Here is a 13,709-nt window from a genome sequence, read left to right on the forward strand (position 1 = left end):
CAAAGGCGGGCGGGGGACCCTCCCGGCTCCCCTCCCATGGCCCCCGGGGCCCATCCTCCCCAGCGGGGGACCCTCCCGCCCTCCTCCCCCCGACTCACCCGGGTGGGTCATGGTCTGCACCTCGGGGCCGGCGGCGCCGTCGTAGTTGAAGACGGCCACGGCGGCGGCGTGGAGCCGGGCGGCGGCGCTGATCTTGACGCTGAACATGCAGCCTCCGCCGCGCTGCACCAGGGCCACCCAGGGCCGGTCGGGGGGCGCCGCCGAGAAGTTGGTGCGCGGGCTGCAGGCGTTGAGCCCCTCGCGGGCGTCCGGGATCACCAGCAGCCCCGAGGCCGGGCGCACCGGCGAGTCCTGCCCGAAGAGGCCGCTCTCGCCCGCGCTCCACGCCGACCGGTTGCTGCCCGGCTCCCGCCACGACACGTTCAGCCACGCCGTCCACACCGACTGCGCCCCGGCCGGGCACGGGCCCCCGGCCGGCCCCCTCGCCAGCACCAGCACCAGCGCGGCCAGCAGCGGCGGCGGCGGCGGCAACCACGCCGCCCCAGCCGACCCCGATCGCCGCATCGCCCGCATCGCCCGCATCGCCCGCCGCCTCCGGCAGCCTCTGCCGCCGCCGCGCCAGCGGAAGGCAGGAGGGGGCGGCGCCCGGGAGACACGCCCACTCCGCCCCGCCCCCCGCGGCCGTCGCCAATCCCCTCAGGCAGCCGGAGAGGAGGGCGGCGCTAAGAGGACACGCCCCTCCCCCCTCGCCACAGGCAGCCGGGCAGAAGGGGGGGCGGTGCTTAGAGGCCACACCCCCACCCTCGGAGCGAAACCATCGCCAATCGCCTGAGGGAGCCGGCAAGGAGGGGGGCGGTGTCTGCGCGGGATGGGCACGTGGCTCGTCGCCTCAGGCCGCCTCTGAGCTCGTGTAGACACGCCCACTTCCTCCGCGGCTGAGGCACCTTCACCTGGGCGCCTGCGCTAAGGATTCTGGGAGTCGTGGTTCCTGTGGCCAAGAGAGAACAGGCAGGCGGCCCCCGAGTTACTAACAGTTCGCTTAGTGACCATTTCAAAGTTAGAACGGCGCTGGAATAAAGGGAGCCGTGGCCCCCTGATCAAAATTCAGCCTCTTGACCACTGGCTCCTATTTGTGACCGTTGCAGCATTGGGGGGGGGGGGATGTGTGTATGGCATGAACTCCTTTGGAGACCTCTGGACAAGCAAAGTCAGCGGGGAAGCCAGATTCATTTAACAACCGGGTTACTAAGTTATCAACTGCAGTGATTCGCTTGACTGAGGCAAGAAAGGTCATAAAATGGGGCGAAGCTCATTAACAGAACTTTTGGGCTCGATTGTGGTGGTTAGTCAAGGATGACCTGCGTTTGGTGCTTTTTGAGCCTCTGGGTTCACTTGGAGACGTCTCATTACCTGCCCAGGTGATCTCATCAGGGCTTATCAGGGGAGGGTTGCTCTTTGTTGAGCACACGCTGATCTTATGGGAAATGGAATGTCTACAAGGAAACAGGCAAGCTCAGAGAGCACCAAGGACCCCAGTCGTCTTCCTCCTCTCCACACTCTCCTCCACTAGCATTGATGATGTTACCTAGATGGGTCATGAAACGTCTGCAAGAAAACAAGCAAGCTCAGAGAACATCAAGGGCCCCTTGTTTCAACCCCGAGCTACACAAATATTCTTCTTTATTGGAAACCCATAATCTCTGGCAACCAACAGCCAGATAAGCAAGGATTGACACCAGACAAAGAAGCAGAAAGCCACGCTCTAATTAGGGAACTACAGTACCAAGAAAACCACACTGAGCGAACCATAACAAGCTACTATATATAGACAGGGAGCAAACCACTCACTTGCATTGATGATGTAATCTAATCAGGAAACAAAAAGTCTCCCAGCTCAGAAAGTGCCGAGGACTCCACAGTCCAAACTGGAGCTACGGAGGTCCCAGAGGTGGGTTTTTTTTCCAAGAGGCAACTGGACTGTCTGGTTTTTATTTGAAGACGTTTCGCTTCTCATCCAAGAAGATTCTTCAGAGATGAAGAAGCTGTTTGGATGAGAAACAAAAGGTCTTCAAAGGAAAAAAAAACCCCAGAAAATCCAGTTGCTTCTTGGGGAAAAACAAGCCACTTTTGGGAGAACCAAGACCTGGACTTTTATGACTGCAGGACTGTAACTTTGCTGCTTGTATCCTTACGATTCGTATTGATATCGTTTCCTGATTTCTTATTTGTACCCCGTGACTATCTTTAAGTGTTGAGCCTTATGATTCTTGATGAATGTATCTTCTCTTTTTATGTACATTTAGAGCATCTGCACCAAAGACAAATTCCTTGCGTGTCCAGTCACGCTCGGCCAGTAAAGAATTCTATTCTATTCTGGATGACTTGAGAATCTCCATAGACACTGAACTACAGATATTCTCTATCGAAATTCATTTCTGTAAGATTTGGACACATGATGGCCAAGACTTCTGGAGAAGCCCCCCACATTGGGAAAGGTGCTAAAAAAATAAAGAGCAAGAAATTATTGAAATGTGCAATTAAAAATAAAAATCCATTTTATCGATCCTAAAATGACAAACATCAACTTACAACCACAATTGGGATTGAAACTTCAGCCACTAAGTGATGCAGTTACTAAATTGCACTCAATTGTGTGACCTTTTTTTGTTGTGAATCACATGACACACACACACACACCAACCCCCAGACTATTGCAACCATCATAAATGTGTGCAGGTTGCCAAATTTTGATTGTGTAACCATGGAAATGTTATGGTAGGTGTAAGTGCGAGAGAACCAGTCTTAAGTCACTTTTTCCAGTGCGGTTATAATCTCAAATGGTTGTTAAATGAAACAATGAAAGACTACATGTACGGTGTTTTTATCGGAGTACAAGATCTAGGGATTCTGGAAACTCACTTAAAAACAAATAACAAGAAAATGCTCCAATGCGTGGAAGCTGGGAACTGTGAGTAATGCAATGCCATTATTAATACATCTGAAAGAGAGAGTTTTAACTATCTTCAAGAGATAAGAGGACAAGGGTGGAATCTTCACTCTGGAAAAACAAAATCAAAGAGGAGTTTCATTCACGGTATTGGAAAAATGGGGCAGGGAAATTCCACTTGATAACATTCAATTCAGCTTTGAATTGTATTTGCAGAGAACTAATCTAGGCCATTCTAAGCTCTGTCCATAAAGCTGCCTTTACTAATTTAGCAGTGCCTGAGTCCTGGAGCCAGGTTTCCTCCATGATTATTACAGGTCATTAAAGCTCCCGTTAAAGAATAATTCAGAGAAATATTACTACTACTCTTCTTCTTTCTCTTCTTCCTCCTCCTCTTCTTCCTCCCCCGCCCCTCCTCCTCCTTGGCATGGCCTATCTCCTGGTGCTTCAAGCTTTCAATGAAAATACAATAGGCTCATTAAATAGGTCACAGAGATGGCGCTGTTTGAGTAAGCAAGCAGATTGGGGCTTTGCTCGGCACTCCAAATTATGAATAATTGGGCCAGGATGCCTCATTCTGTCACCCAAGATTCTCACCCAGGGTTGGGGAACAGAAGAACTTAGGAAAACAAGCTCCACCCTGTTGAAATGAGCAAAGCTGGACAAGAACCGGATGGATGGATGGAAGGCAACTTGCTGGAATTCATCTGCTACTATTTTAGACTGCCTAGTTCAATAAAGTATACTATCTTTCTCACCTAATGTGTTGTATGAACACAGCTATAGATGTCCAGGCCAGTATGGATTCTGGGAGTTGAAGTTCACACAATTTAAAAGTTGCCAAGGTTGAGAAACACTGATTCTCTAGACCAACATCTCTCAAGTTGGCCTGATCCAGATTTGTTGAGGTTACTTACTCAGAAGATTATAACTGATGGAGATTCTAGGAGTTGTAGATTTAGGACATTGGGAAGATCCCAGGCTGTGGAAGGTTTGATTCATTCCTTTAACAAATCCATTCCTTTTCCAGGAAATGGTAACTGCTCCTGGCAGTTTATTTCTAGTTTCCATTCATTAACTTATGCGATAGAAGAAATCCTGTGCCACACAGGAAACTTGCATTGCCTTCTAAAATGCAAGTTAGTACCCTGTAAATTTGGTGCAATCATAATCACTATAACAATGTAATAGTATTAATAATGTGATGGGAAAAAACATGAAGGCTTATTTTTCCAGGTTCTGAAATGCTGAAAAGCAAAATGCCACCTCTGAAAAATGTGTATATTCCCCACAAGAATGAATGAAAAGCACATCAAATACACTAAATACACAGTGAGGAGGGTCCCCCCCCCCCCGGCACAATAAACACAAGGTCTCGGTGTCCTAAAAACAACTCCCTGGGATTTCGTACCTCAAGAAGCCTTGCCTGAGAGAGTTTGTTCTAGACTTTTCAAGAAGTTAAATAAAGATTTTGATTTGTGTAATTTTCCTTGGGCAATGTAGAGAGGAACAATGTCGGACCCTATTAGCTAGGTAATAAAAATGTGCTTTTCAAATAAGTGAATTAGCTGGGAGGAAAAATTAGTATTAAGTGAATATTAATGGTTCCAATCTTTTTCCATCTGCGGACGAGACAGCATTCCTTGGCTACAGAGGAAGGTAACGAGAAGATAGGATAAAAGATAACAAAATCTTTCATCTTTTTCAGACAAAGAGTTTTGGGTTCGCGGAGGGGGGTTTCCAAGCTGGATTTCAGCCTTGTAAGTAAGAAATAACTTGTCATTTACTCACAAATGTCAGCTGAGAGCAATTGGTATGGAGCAATACATTAAACATTTCATGGTGAAAGTCCCAGATTTAAACATCTTTCTCCCCAGGCCCAAATAAAATGGATAATCTCAAAACATACTACCTCAATCTATTTAGGATATGGGGACTGGAGGTTGAAACATACGATGAACGGTTGCAAGAACTGGGCATGGCTGGTCTAGTGAAGAGAAGGACCAGGGGAGACAGGATAGCAGCCTTCCAATATTTGAGGGGCTGCCCCAGAGAGGAGGGGGGGGTCAAGCTATTCTCCAAAATACCCAATGGCCAGACAAAGAATAATGGATGGAAACTGACCAAGGGAAGATTCAATCTGGAAATAAGCAGAAATTTCCTGACAAGTGAGAACCATCAACCCATGGAACAGAAGTTGCCTTCAGAAGTTGTGGGAGCTTCATCACTGGAGGCTTTCAAGAAGAGACTGGACTGCCATCTGTCAGGAATGGTATAGGGTCTTCTGCTTGGGCAGTGGGGTTGGACTAGATGACCTACAAGGTCCCTTCCAACTCTGTTAATCTGTTAGAAATCGCAGTTATGGGTTCAAGGACAAATCATGTCAAAAGGACAAATTGGATCTGTTTGGCTTGCTTTGATGTTATGTCAACTGTATATCTCCGACACGCCCCACAGACGTGATTCAACCAAACACAGCTTAGTGTAATATGGGAAGCTGTTTGTGAGATAGGAAAGTGTCCAGACACGTATAGACAGAAATTCTGTTATATTATTCAGAAGAGTCTTTCCTGGAATTTGGCTGACTTTCTATTTGAATCAGAAAAAGGCATTTCCCTTCCTTCTTTAATGGAGCTGATTACACAAGATTGGAGGTCTGGGGTTTTTCATATGACCGGGGAGTGTGACCACAGGACACAGTCTCAGAAGCACCAAGTTACTGATGACCTGCAAACAGGGAAAATGTGTCTAAACAGGTCAAAGCCGGTTCTACAAACAATGAATATAGAAATGGCACAATTTGAGGCCTGCCCCAACAAGAGGTCTTTAAATGAAAATGGAAAACCACAAGGCTGTTCATTAGATTAAAGTATGCAATTCTTAATATTTATGGCCATACCTCCAAGGGCCAATGGGTCGCTTACTGATAGCCAAGTGTTGTATCTTATAATTCTTGATGGATGCATTATTTTTTCTTTTATGTACCCTGAGAGCATCTGCACCAAAGACAAATTCCTTGTGTGTCCAATCACACTTGGCCAATAAAGAATTCTATTCTATACTTATAACGAAGGCTGGAAGGTGAAGAAAGAGCCGAGTTCCTACGGACTACGCACACCTGAAGATTATCCACACAGGTTTTTTAGCAATACAAAAATTGTGCGTCATTGCCACCTTCTGATATGTATCTGTAACTTCCCAATTCAGGGTGCCATTCTGGAAGTTTCTGATGGCTTTTCAGCTAAATACTTAACCAGGTCTCAACCTGCTTAAGATTTGGTCAGTTAGGTACTGGATAACTATTTTTTATACCGATACATTCGATGACGTTACACGATTGATAGGAGGCCAGGGTGATTCTGATTGACATGGCTGGAAATGTTTTGTTTACCTGAAATAAAGCTGCACTTTGGAACGCAGAACATGGGAAGTTAGCAGTGCACAATGTCAGGTGATCCATGACGATTGTCCAGAAGCACCAGGCCAGAGAATATCATTCAGGAAAAATCAAACATTAATTTCTATTTGAAAACATGGAACATGATTAATAGAACAAATACAGGTAATTCTTAACTTAAAGCACAATTGAGGTTGCTGAGTGAGACAGTAGTGAAGTTAGTTTGGCTCCGTTTTACGGCCTTTCTTGACATAGTTGTTCTACAGAGAGTCCTCGATTTACAAACAGCTCATTTAGTGACTGTTCAGTTAGTGTCACTGAAAAAAAAAGGACCGTTTTAGCATCCCGATGGACACATGATTTACATTGGGACGCCTGGCGATTGATTCACATTTATGACGGTTGCAGTGTCCTCGTGTTATGGGATCCTTTTGCGACCTTCTGACAAGCAAAGTCAATGGGGAAGCCGGATTCATTTAACAACTGTATTCCTAACAGCTGCAGTGATTCGTTTAACAAAGATGGTGAGGAAAGTCGTAAAATTTGGCCAAACCCGCTTAACTAATTTCTCACTTAGCAACCTCCATTTTGGGCTCAATTGTCCCCGTAATTTGAGGACTATCCAGATTGTGAATTTGCTCTAACAGGGGCATAAAAAAAAACCCCTAAATACCCAGAATTTGCTTGTCTTATTCCAGCGATGACATTCAAACTTTTCGAACTGACAACTTGAGATAAAAAGATGACTCCCATCCTTTTGTACCAGTTGTGAATATTTTGGTGTCACTCAGCTATTTTATTACTCCAGCATCCACTTCCTTGAATCATCTAAAATAAATGTTCTTTATTTGTTGTTGCTCTGATGTGGGATTTTTATGAGCGTTACACTTTCATAATGGCTTGCACCTAAGAAATATTCCTATTCAGGTATAATAGCAAGCAAGATACTGCAAGCAGATGGGTAGGAACGTTAATAGAATAACTACATGGGAACTGGAAAAAAAAGAATCAGGGGAAAAAAACCAGAGGGAATTGAAAGTGTAAAGAAGGGAAGAAAAACTGGGGAAGCGAATTGCTTCCTCAATTCTGTCTGTCATCTGCTGAACAACGGAGGAGATTGAAAAAGAACAATGCAGCTTCTGTAGGGAGCTAATTTGTGTGATTATAGGCAGGAGATTTTTGGGAATGTGGGCATTTGGCTCGGTGTGCACAATTAGACGTTGGCCAGCTCGGGGCACTATTGTTCCAGGATAGATAAAGAACTGTGCCTTGGATTTATTTCTAGAGTTCCATTAAGTTTGTTTCTACTATAAACCCAGTGAGTTTAGAAGAGGCTTCTTCTTGTTCTCCTTTTCATGTCTCTATCGTTTCCGAAGACAGGGGACAGATTCTCAGAATGAATTGGTTACAGAATCCCTCTTGATCAAAAACTAGTTTTCTTTATGCTTGAATTGTCTGATTTTCCAAAGCGTTCCGTTCACCAGCAGTAGTAAGGCAAGGCAGTTTATACAGTATTCACAAATGTACTCTTCTCTGATGATTGCCTGTACTAACCTGGGTATATATCAAACCACATCTTTATTGCAACCAGAGACCAGCCTAAACCTGGGCACATAAGCAGAGGAAAATCAGGAGGAGGTTTTAGTAGCACCTTTCCCATCCAACCCGTTTTAGTAGAAGGCATTGGGGTTTTTAGGAGTTGCAGCTTGCTCCGTCACGTGCCTGAAACGGCTGAATTGGTAGAGGATTCAAAATGGGATTTATAAACCGGATTATTTTGTCCTTCCAAAACAGCTTTTAAAAAATCCGTAATGGGAGTGCCTTGGGAAGATTAGCGTGCTCCGATATTTTTCTGTCCTTTTGAGACCGAAACTCCATTTATTCTTCGCATGCTTCCTGAATAATGGGGGTGTTTATGTGTCCATTGTGCAATGTTATCATGACACTGAGGGAATTGACTTGTGCTATGGATAGGAAGGCTAAGGTTGAGGGTGGGTGGAAGGGATTGAGGTCTCGATGGGATCTGATGAGTCTTTCCCCATGGATCTCATTGATGGGAGTATCACCAACAAAGCCCGATTAAAGGAAGGATTTCCAGACTTAGGAGGCCAGCCGCGAAGATACCGGCACCCCTTGAAATCATGTGTCCAACCCTATTTACAGATAAAACCCACCTCCTTGGTGTCACGGTGAAACTATAATACACACAAACAACGTTTTACAGAGAACCTACAGATCACCATGGATACTCTACACCCGCGCTTCCAGATTCTACCCAGAATGCATCACACCAAATCAATTTCCCATGTTTTTTTTTACTCTATGCGCTGACCCATTTGACAAAGAGATGCTCAACTGATGGAATTAATCCAGGCAGTCAGGAGACTGAACCACCCGCCCAACTAGATCAATAGAAGCAAATTGATTCCTAGGGAGAACCTATTAAAAAAAAAAAAAAACCAGAACAACAGAACACTCTTGGCTGTTATCTACATCTTACAGCTCGAGCCACTCAAAGCGGTTATTAATCAGCTACAAACCAGGCTGGATAGGGGGGAAGCTGCACTTCCCTAGGTACCTGGGTGGTAGGACTCAATTTGCATGCCGAACCCAACCTGGAACGAGATTCTCATAAGCAACCCCAGAAGAACGATGCTACTATATAGGAACCAACCTTGGTTACCTAAACGGTGTCTCTCTCTGTGTGTGTGTTCCTATTTAACTCTCACCTTTACAGAAAGCACCACCACAGGCCTCTCTGGAGACTAGAGATTTTTTCCACGATTCTCCCTCCAGTGAGATTCACATCATAACAGCAGTAGGCCAGCCGTGGCTCCCCGAATCCCACATGGGGCGCATGTGTGCGAAGCAATTGAGGGAGAGAGGTTTGGCATCAGGACTCGAAACAAGGACAGAAGAACACCAGGGCTGAACCCGCTAGAGATTACAAAGCACAGACTGACAACAGCTCATTTAGTGACCATTCGAAGGTACAGCGGGACTGGAAAAATGGTCATTAGGACTGCTTTTCACACATACGACCGTTGCAGCATCCCCCCAGGGTCACGTGATTTGCACTCAGATGCTTTACAACTGGCCCATCTTTATGACGATTATAGTGTCCTGGGATCACATGATCTCGTGACCTTTTGACAAGCAAAATCAATGGCGGAAGCCAGATTCATTTAACAACCGTGGTTACTCACTTAACAAACATGGCAAGGAAAGTCGTAAAACAGGGCAAAACTCACTTAACAAATATCTCAGCAGCATTAATTCTGGGCTCCATTGTGGTTGTAAGTCAAGGACTACCTATATGAGCTGCTTGGGACGAAGAAATTTGACTCGCCCAACTGAGCAAGGGTTTTGCTGAAGGTAGAAGATGACAGGCCGTCTCAGAAGGATTTGACAAACACAAGGGAGAGTCTTCCCCACATTACGATTGTTAAATACTTGGATCGTCCCATGTCAACTGCACAGCTCCCCTTCTATCCCACTCGTCCCACTTTAGAGCAGCTTTCAGTTACTCCGTGCATCAGATGAAAGGAGATGCCGTTTGCAAAAGCTTCATCAAATGTGCTAATGTTAAAAGGGGCTGCTAGATCAGATCTTAAGACTCTCAGACTGCCAGGCATCTCTCCCTATAACAGGGGTGTCAAACTCAAGCCCTGGGGGCCGGATCTGGCCCACGGGGCCACCCTGGAAACAGCAAAGGACAAGGCCCTCCCGGGCTCCTTTTTTGCCCACGACGGCCTCCTGCAGCCCCCTGCCAGGAAAACGGAGCTCCGCTGTGACTGGCAGAGGGCTGCAGGAGGCCGTCGTGCTAAAAATGAGGCCTGGGAGGGCCACTTCCCGAGCTCCGTTTTCACTGGCAGAGGCACCCGCGCAGGCCAGTCCATGGGCCAGATCTAGCCACCCTGCGGGCTGGGTCCGTTTTCACTGGCAGAGGGCTGCAGGGCTGGCAGAGGGCTGCAGAGGGCTCACTGGCCAAACATGGAGATCAGGAGCCCGTTTTCGCCGGCAGAGCGCTCGGGCCACCACAGGCGCCCCCCCCCCCAACACAAGCGACGTCACGCTGGCCACACCCACCCCATCCCCCAAGGTCAAACACACCCTGATGCGGCCCTCAATGAAATCGAGTTTGGCATCCCTGTCCTATAATAGAAGATGGGGAAATATCAGATCGGAGCCAAAAATATAGACCAAAGCACAGGCATTGGAGGAAAGGGCCCAATCAAAATAGACACCGGACCCCCCCTGGATTCCTACTGAAAGTTCTGCACTCAGCAAAGCCACCAGGGGAACCGGAAGCTATTCAGGTGGCAATGATTAACCAAATCAGGCAGAAATTGAGACAAAGGCCAGGCAGGCTATCTGCTTGAACCACCAAAAGGGAAGAAATGGCCCCAAAGCTTTCCTTTCTGCCATTTTGGTCTTCTGCATTTGATCACAGGATTTGGCAGAAATATTTGTACAGCCCCCTCCAGAAAGACAATCAAGGAAATTCAGGGGTACCTTGCTCTCTTGGGAGGGAATTGGCGATTTTAATTTTTGGATAACCTCCCAGGGCAGAACGTCTGTTGGCCTGCAGTGGTCCCTTCCTTGAGCCAGTTCTTTGTGTGCCCCGGATCGATGAACCAGACATTTAAAAACAAAACACTGCATCCTTCCGAGGGTACGCTTAAAACAGAAGGCTGCGCATCGTTAGAACAAGGGTCTCCAAGCCCATTCCTCATTTCATCCTCTTTCCAACTTTCACTCTGCTTCGGCAGTGGATATGATTAAGCTTCTGTTAAGCAGCCGCCAAGTCCAAACCCTCCGTTAACGCAATGCGCACCAGCCAGAGGTAGGTACATCAGTGGTGCAGATTTCCCTTTGGCTTGGCTTATGAAGAAATAAAGAGATGGGAGGGGAGGGGCAACTTACGATGTACCCAGGGGAGTTAAGTCACCGGGAAACAAAGATGGCTGCTGTTAGTACACATTGGATAAAGAAAGCGCATAGCTCTGCACTCTTGGTGTTTATAAAGAAAATTCAAAAGCACAGAAGACGGTACGGGGAATGCCGGAGAAACCAGATGGCAAACTGCTTTTTCTCGTCTTGCGGGTTCTTTTACACCAGTGCACATGTATATATATGCCTTCTCTGAGGTCTTTTATTCACCTTTGCATGCTCCTCCTTGGGCATCACCTTCAACCAGACTTTTGGAAGGTAGCAAGGGAAAACAGGGCCCTTTATTTATGGTCCCCCCCCCACATTCTTCAGAATGCTTCAGAATGCTGCAACTCTACTAATAAGGACATTGAGGATTTGAAAAACCACTGATTTTTCAAGCCCTTTTTACCTTTTATTAAATTTCTAACCGCCATCTTACCTAGAAGACTCTCACGAGTAATCTTCTATGGGGTTTTTTTAATCACATTTTTAAATATTTTGGGGTGCAAGTCCAACCAAGTGTAAAAAACTTTCCCCAATGAACTTGGAACTAGCCTTCTGGCTGGCATAGTAAAACCAAATAATGAATAAACACAAGAAGCCTGTAATTCTATCCTAGTCTGATAATACTAGAAATTATCCTTGCAGCAGAAAAGGATACGGTTACACAGCCTATCCCTCTACACACACACACACACACACACACACGCACACACACACCCACCCAGAAGCTTCAGGCGGAATTCTGCCTCAAAGTCCAGCTTCAAAGGTCAAAATCCACTCACAAAAGACAGAAATCCTCATACGGTTTTCCTGTGAAAAAGGCGCCCAGGCCCAAGGGCTAACACTCACCGGGATGTGCCATGTGGATGGTATTGTTGCCGTGCCTTGCGTGGTTATAGATGACCACGGCCGCCGCGCCCAGTCTAGCTGCCCGCTTAATCTTCTCCGTGAAGGTGCAGTTGCCTCTTGCGACGAGGGCAATCCAGGGTGACACCGCGGGTGCAAAATGCGTGTCCCACGTGCAAGCTTGGAGTTTGGACGAATTGGAAACCACCACCAGCCCTCGAGCCTCCGCCACGGGAGACTGCACGCCGAACATGCCGCACTCGCACCTGTTGTTGGTCGAGCTCTGGTTGAAAGCGTTAAAGTAGACCAAACTCACGTTGGCTTTGATGGGGAGAGCCCGGACGGCGCTGAAGAGGCCGGCGAGGATCAGAAATCGTGCAGGGCTGGGTTTCTGCCTGCCCTTCATTGCTCGGTAGCTTCAAAAATAAGACCCACAAGGTGTTGAAAAGCATCCGTTTTTCCTCCGCGTTTAATCTGAAATTACAATCCTTCGGCCGGTAAGCAACACTGCTCCTCCCTGGTCGTTAGAGCTCGCGTTGCGTCAGCTCCCTTCTCACTTTGCTTATCTCAGGGGAATAAAAGGAGCTGATGCCGGAGCCACAGGGCAGGAACTCAGGCAGCTAATGCTCACTCGCAACCCTCTCGTTTCCACACAACTGCTTCCAAAGCAGACAGGCCGGCTGAAGGGCTCCGGGCAGGTTTTGAGCGCCCCTCCCTACACACACAGACACAGGTGAGACGGGGCCGCCTTTAGGAAAAAAGAGTAAAGTGCTTACTCTGCAAGGTGATATGTTCCGCTCTAAATAAACATGGGGGAATCTGAGGGGAAAAGAGCCAATCCTAATTATTCCGGTAGACTTCATCTAAGTTTATTTATCTTCAACTCTTTGTTGACTTCCAGCGGCTGCCTGGAGTGGTCCCTGCAGTCTTGTTGGCTGGAAGATTTTGGAAGCGGTTTGCCTCCCTCCTAGAGCTGAGAAGGTTCGACTTGGCCCAAGGTCACCCAGCTGGCTTTGTGCCTAAAGCAGGACTAGAATTCCCAGTCTCCCGTTTCTCTTAATATGTAACATCACTTTTATTTTAAAGCACTTTTTAAGCGAAACTTCGCTTCAAATGAATGTTATAAAAATACACAGAGTTTGGACGTATCTCACTGATTTTTGGTGGGTCTACTTTTTTTTTTTTTAACCCGGGTTTGAACACAAATAACATGCTGGCTCTATCAATCTTTTGCGACTTAATTTTCTAATACTGGTTGTAATCATCAACACTTTTGGCAAATCCTCTTCTTCCCCCACTACCCATCCATGTTGTGAAATAATAGCAGGAATAAGAGAAACCCTTTGAACCAAGAAGTGTATATAAATTTCTTCCAACTGCAAGCAATGCGTTAGGACGTCTTCTGGCACTATATACTATTACACACCTGATAACATTTTTATTCTTTCTTTCGGTATAAAATTTTTCAGACAACACCTTAAAATCAATATATTCAAACAGAAGCCAACTGCAGAACATTATAATTGTTATATATAAAAACAATCCAAACCCTAGAAAAAGGAAACGGACTTTGGCACCAAA

At 46.5% G+C, this 13,709-nt stretch overlaps 1 protein-coding gene across 2 annotated transcripts in view; it reads right to left on the bottom strand.

Annotated features, from left to right (window-relative positions):
* The window catches only part of RNF128 (ring finger protein 128), a 38,257-nt gene extending 25,443 nt beyond the window's left edge, over nt 1-12,814 (bottom strand). Inside the window, exon 1 of one of the 2 annotated variants that reach the window (XM_032228690.1) lies at nt 99-580. In XM_032228690.1, coding sequence (XP_032084581.1) covers nt 99-573 — 475 coding nt within the window. In that variant the 5' untranslated portion in view covers nt 574-580. Of the gene's footprint in view, nt 1-98; nt 581-12,131 lie in introns of those variants that run through there. The other variant, XM_032228691.1, reaches the window with a different exon arrangement.
* Between the last annotated feature and the right edge of the window lie 895 nt (nt 12,815-13,709).

Source organism: Thamnophis elegans, chromosome 12 (assembly GCF_009769535.1).
Source record: "Thamnophis elegans isolate rThaEle1 chromosome 12, rThaEle1.pri, whole genome shotgun sequence".
Lineage (NCBI taxonomy): Eukaryota > Metazoa > Chordata > Lepidosauria > Squamata > Colubridae > Thamnophis > Thamnophis elegans.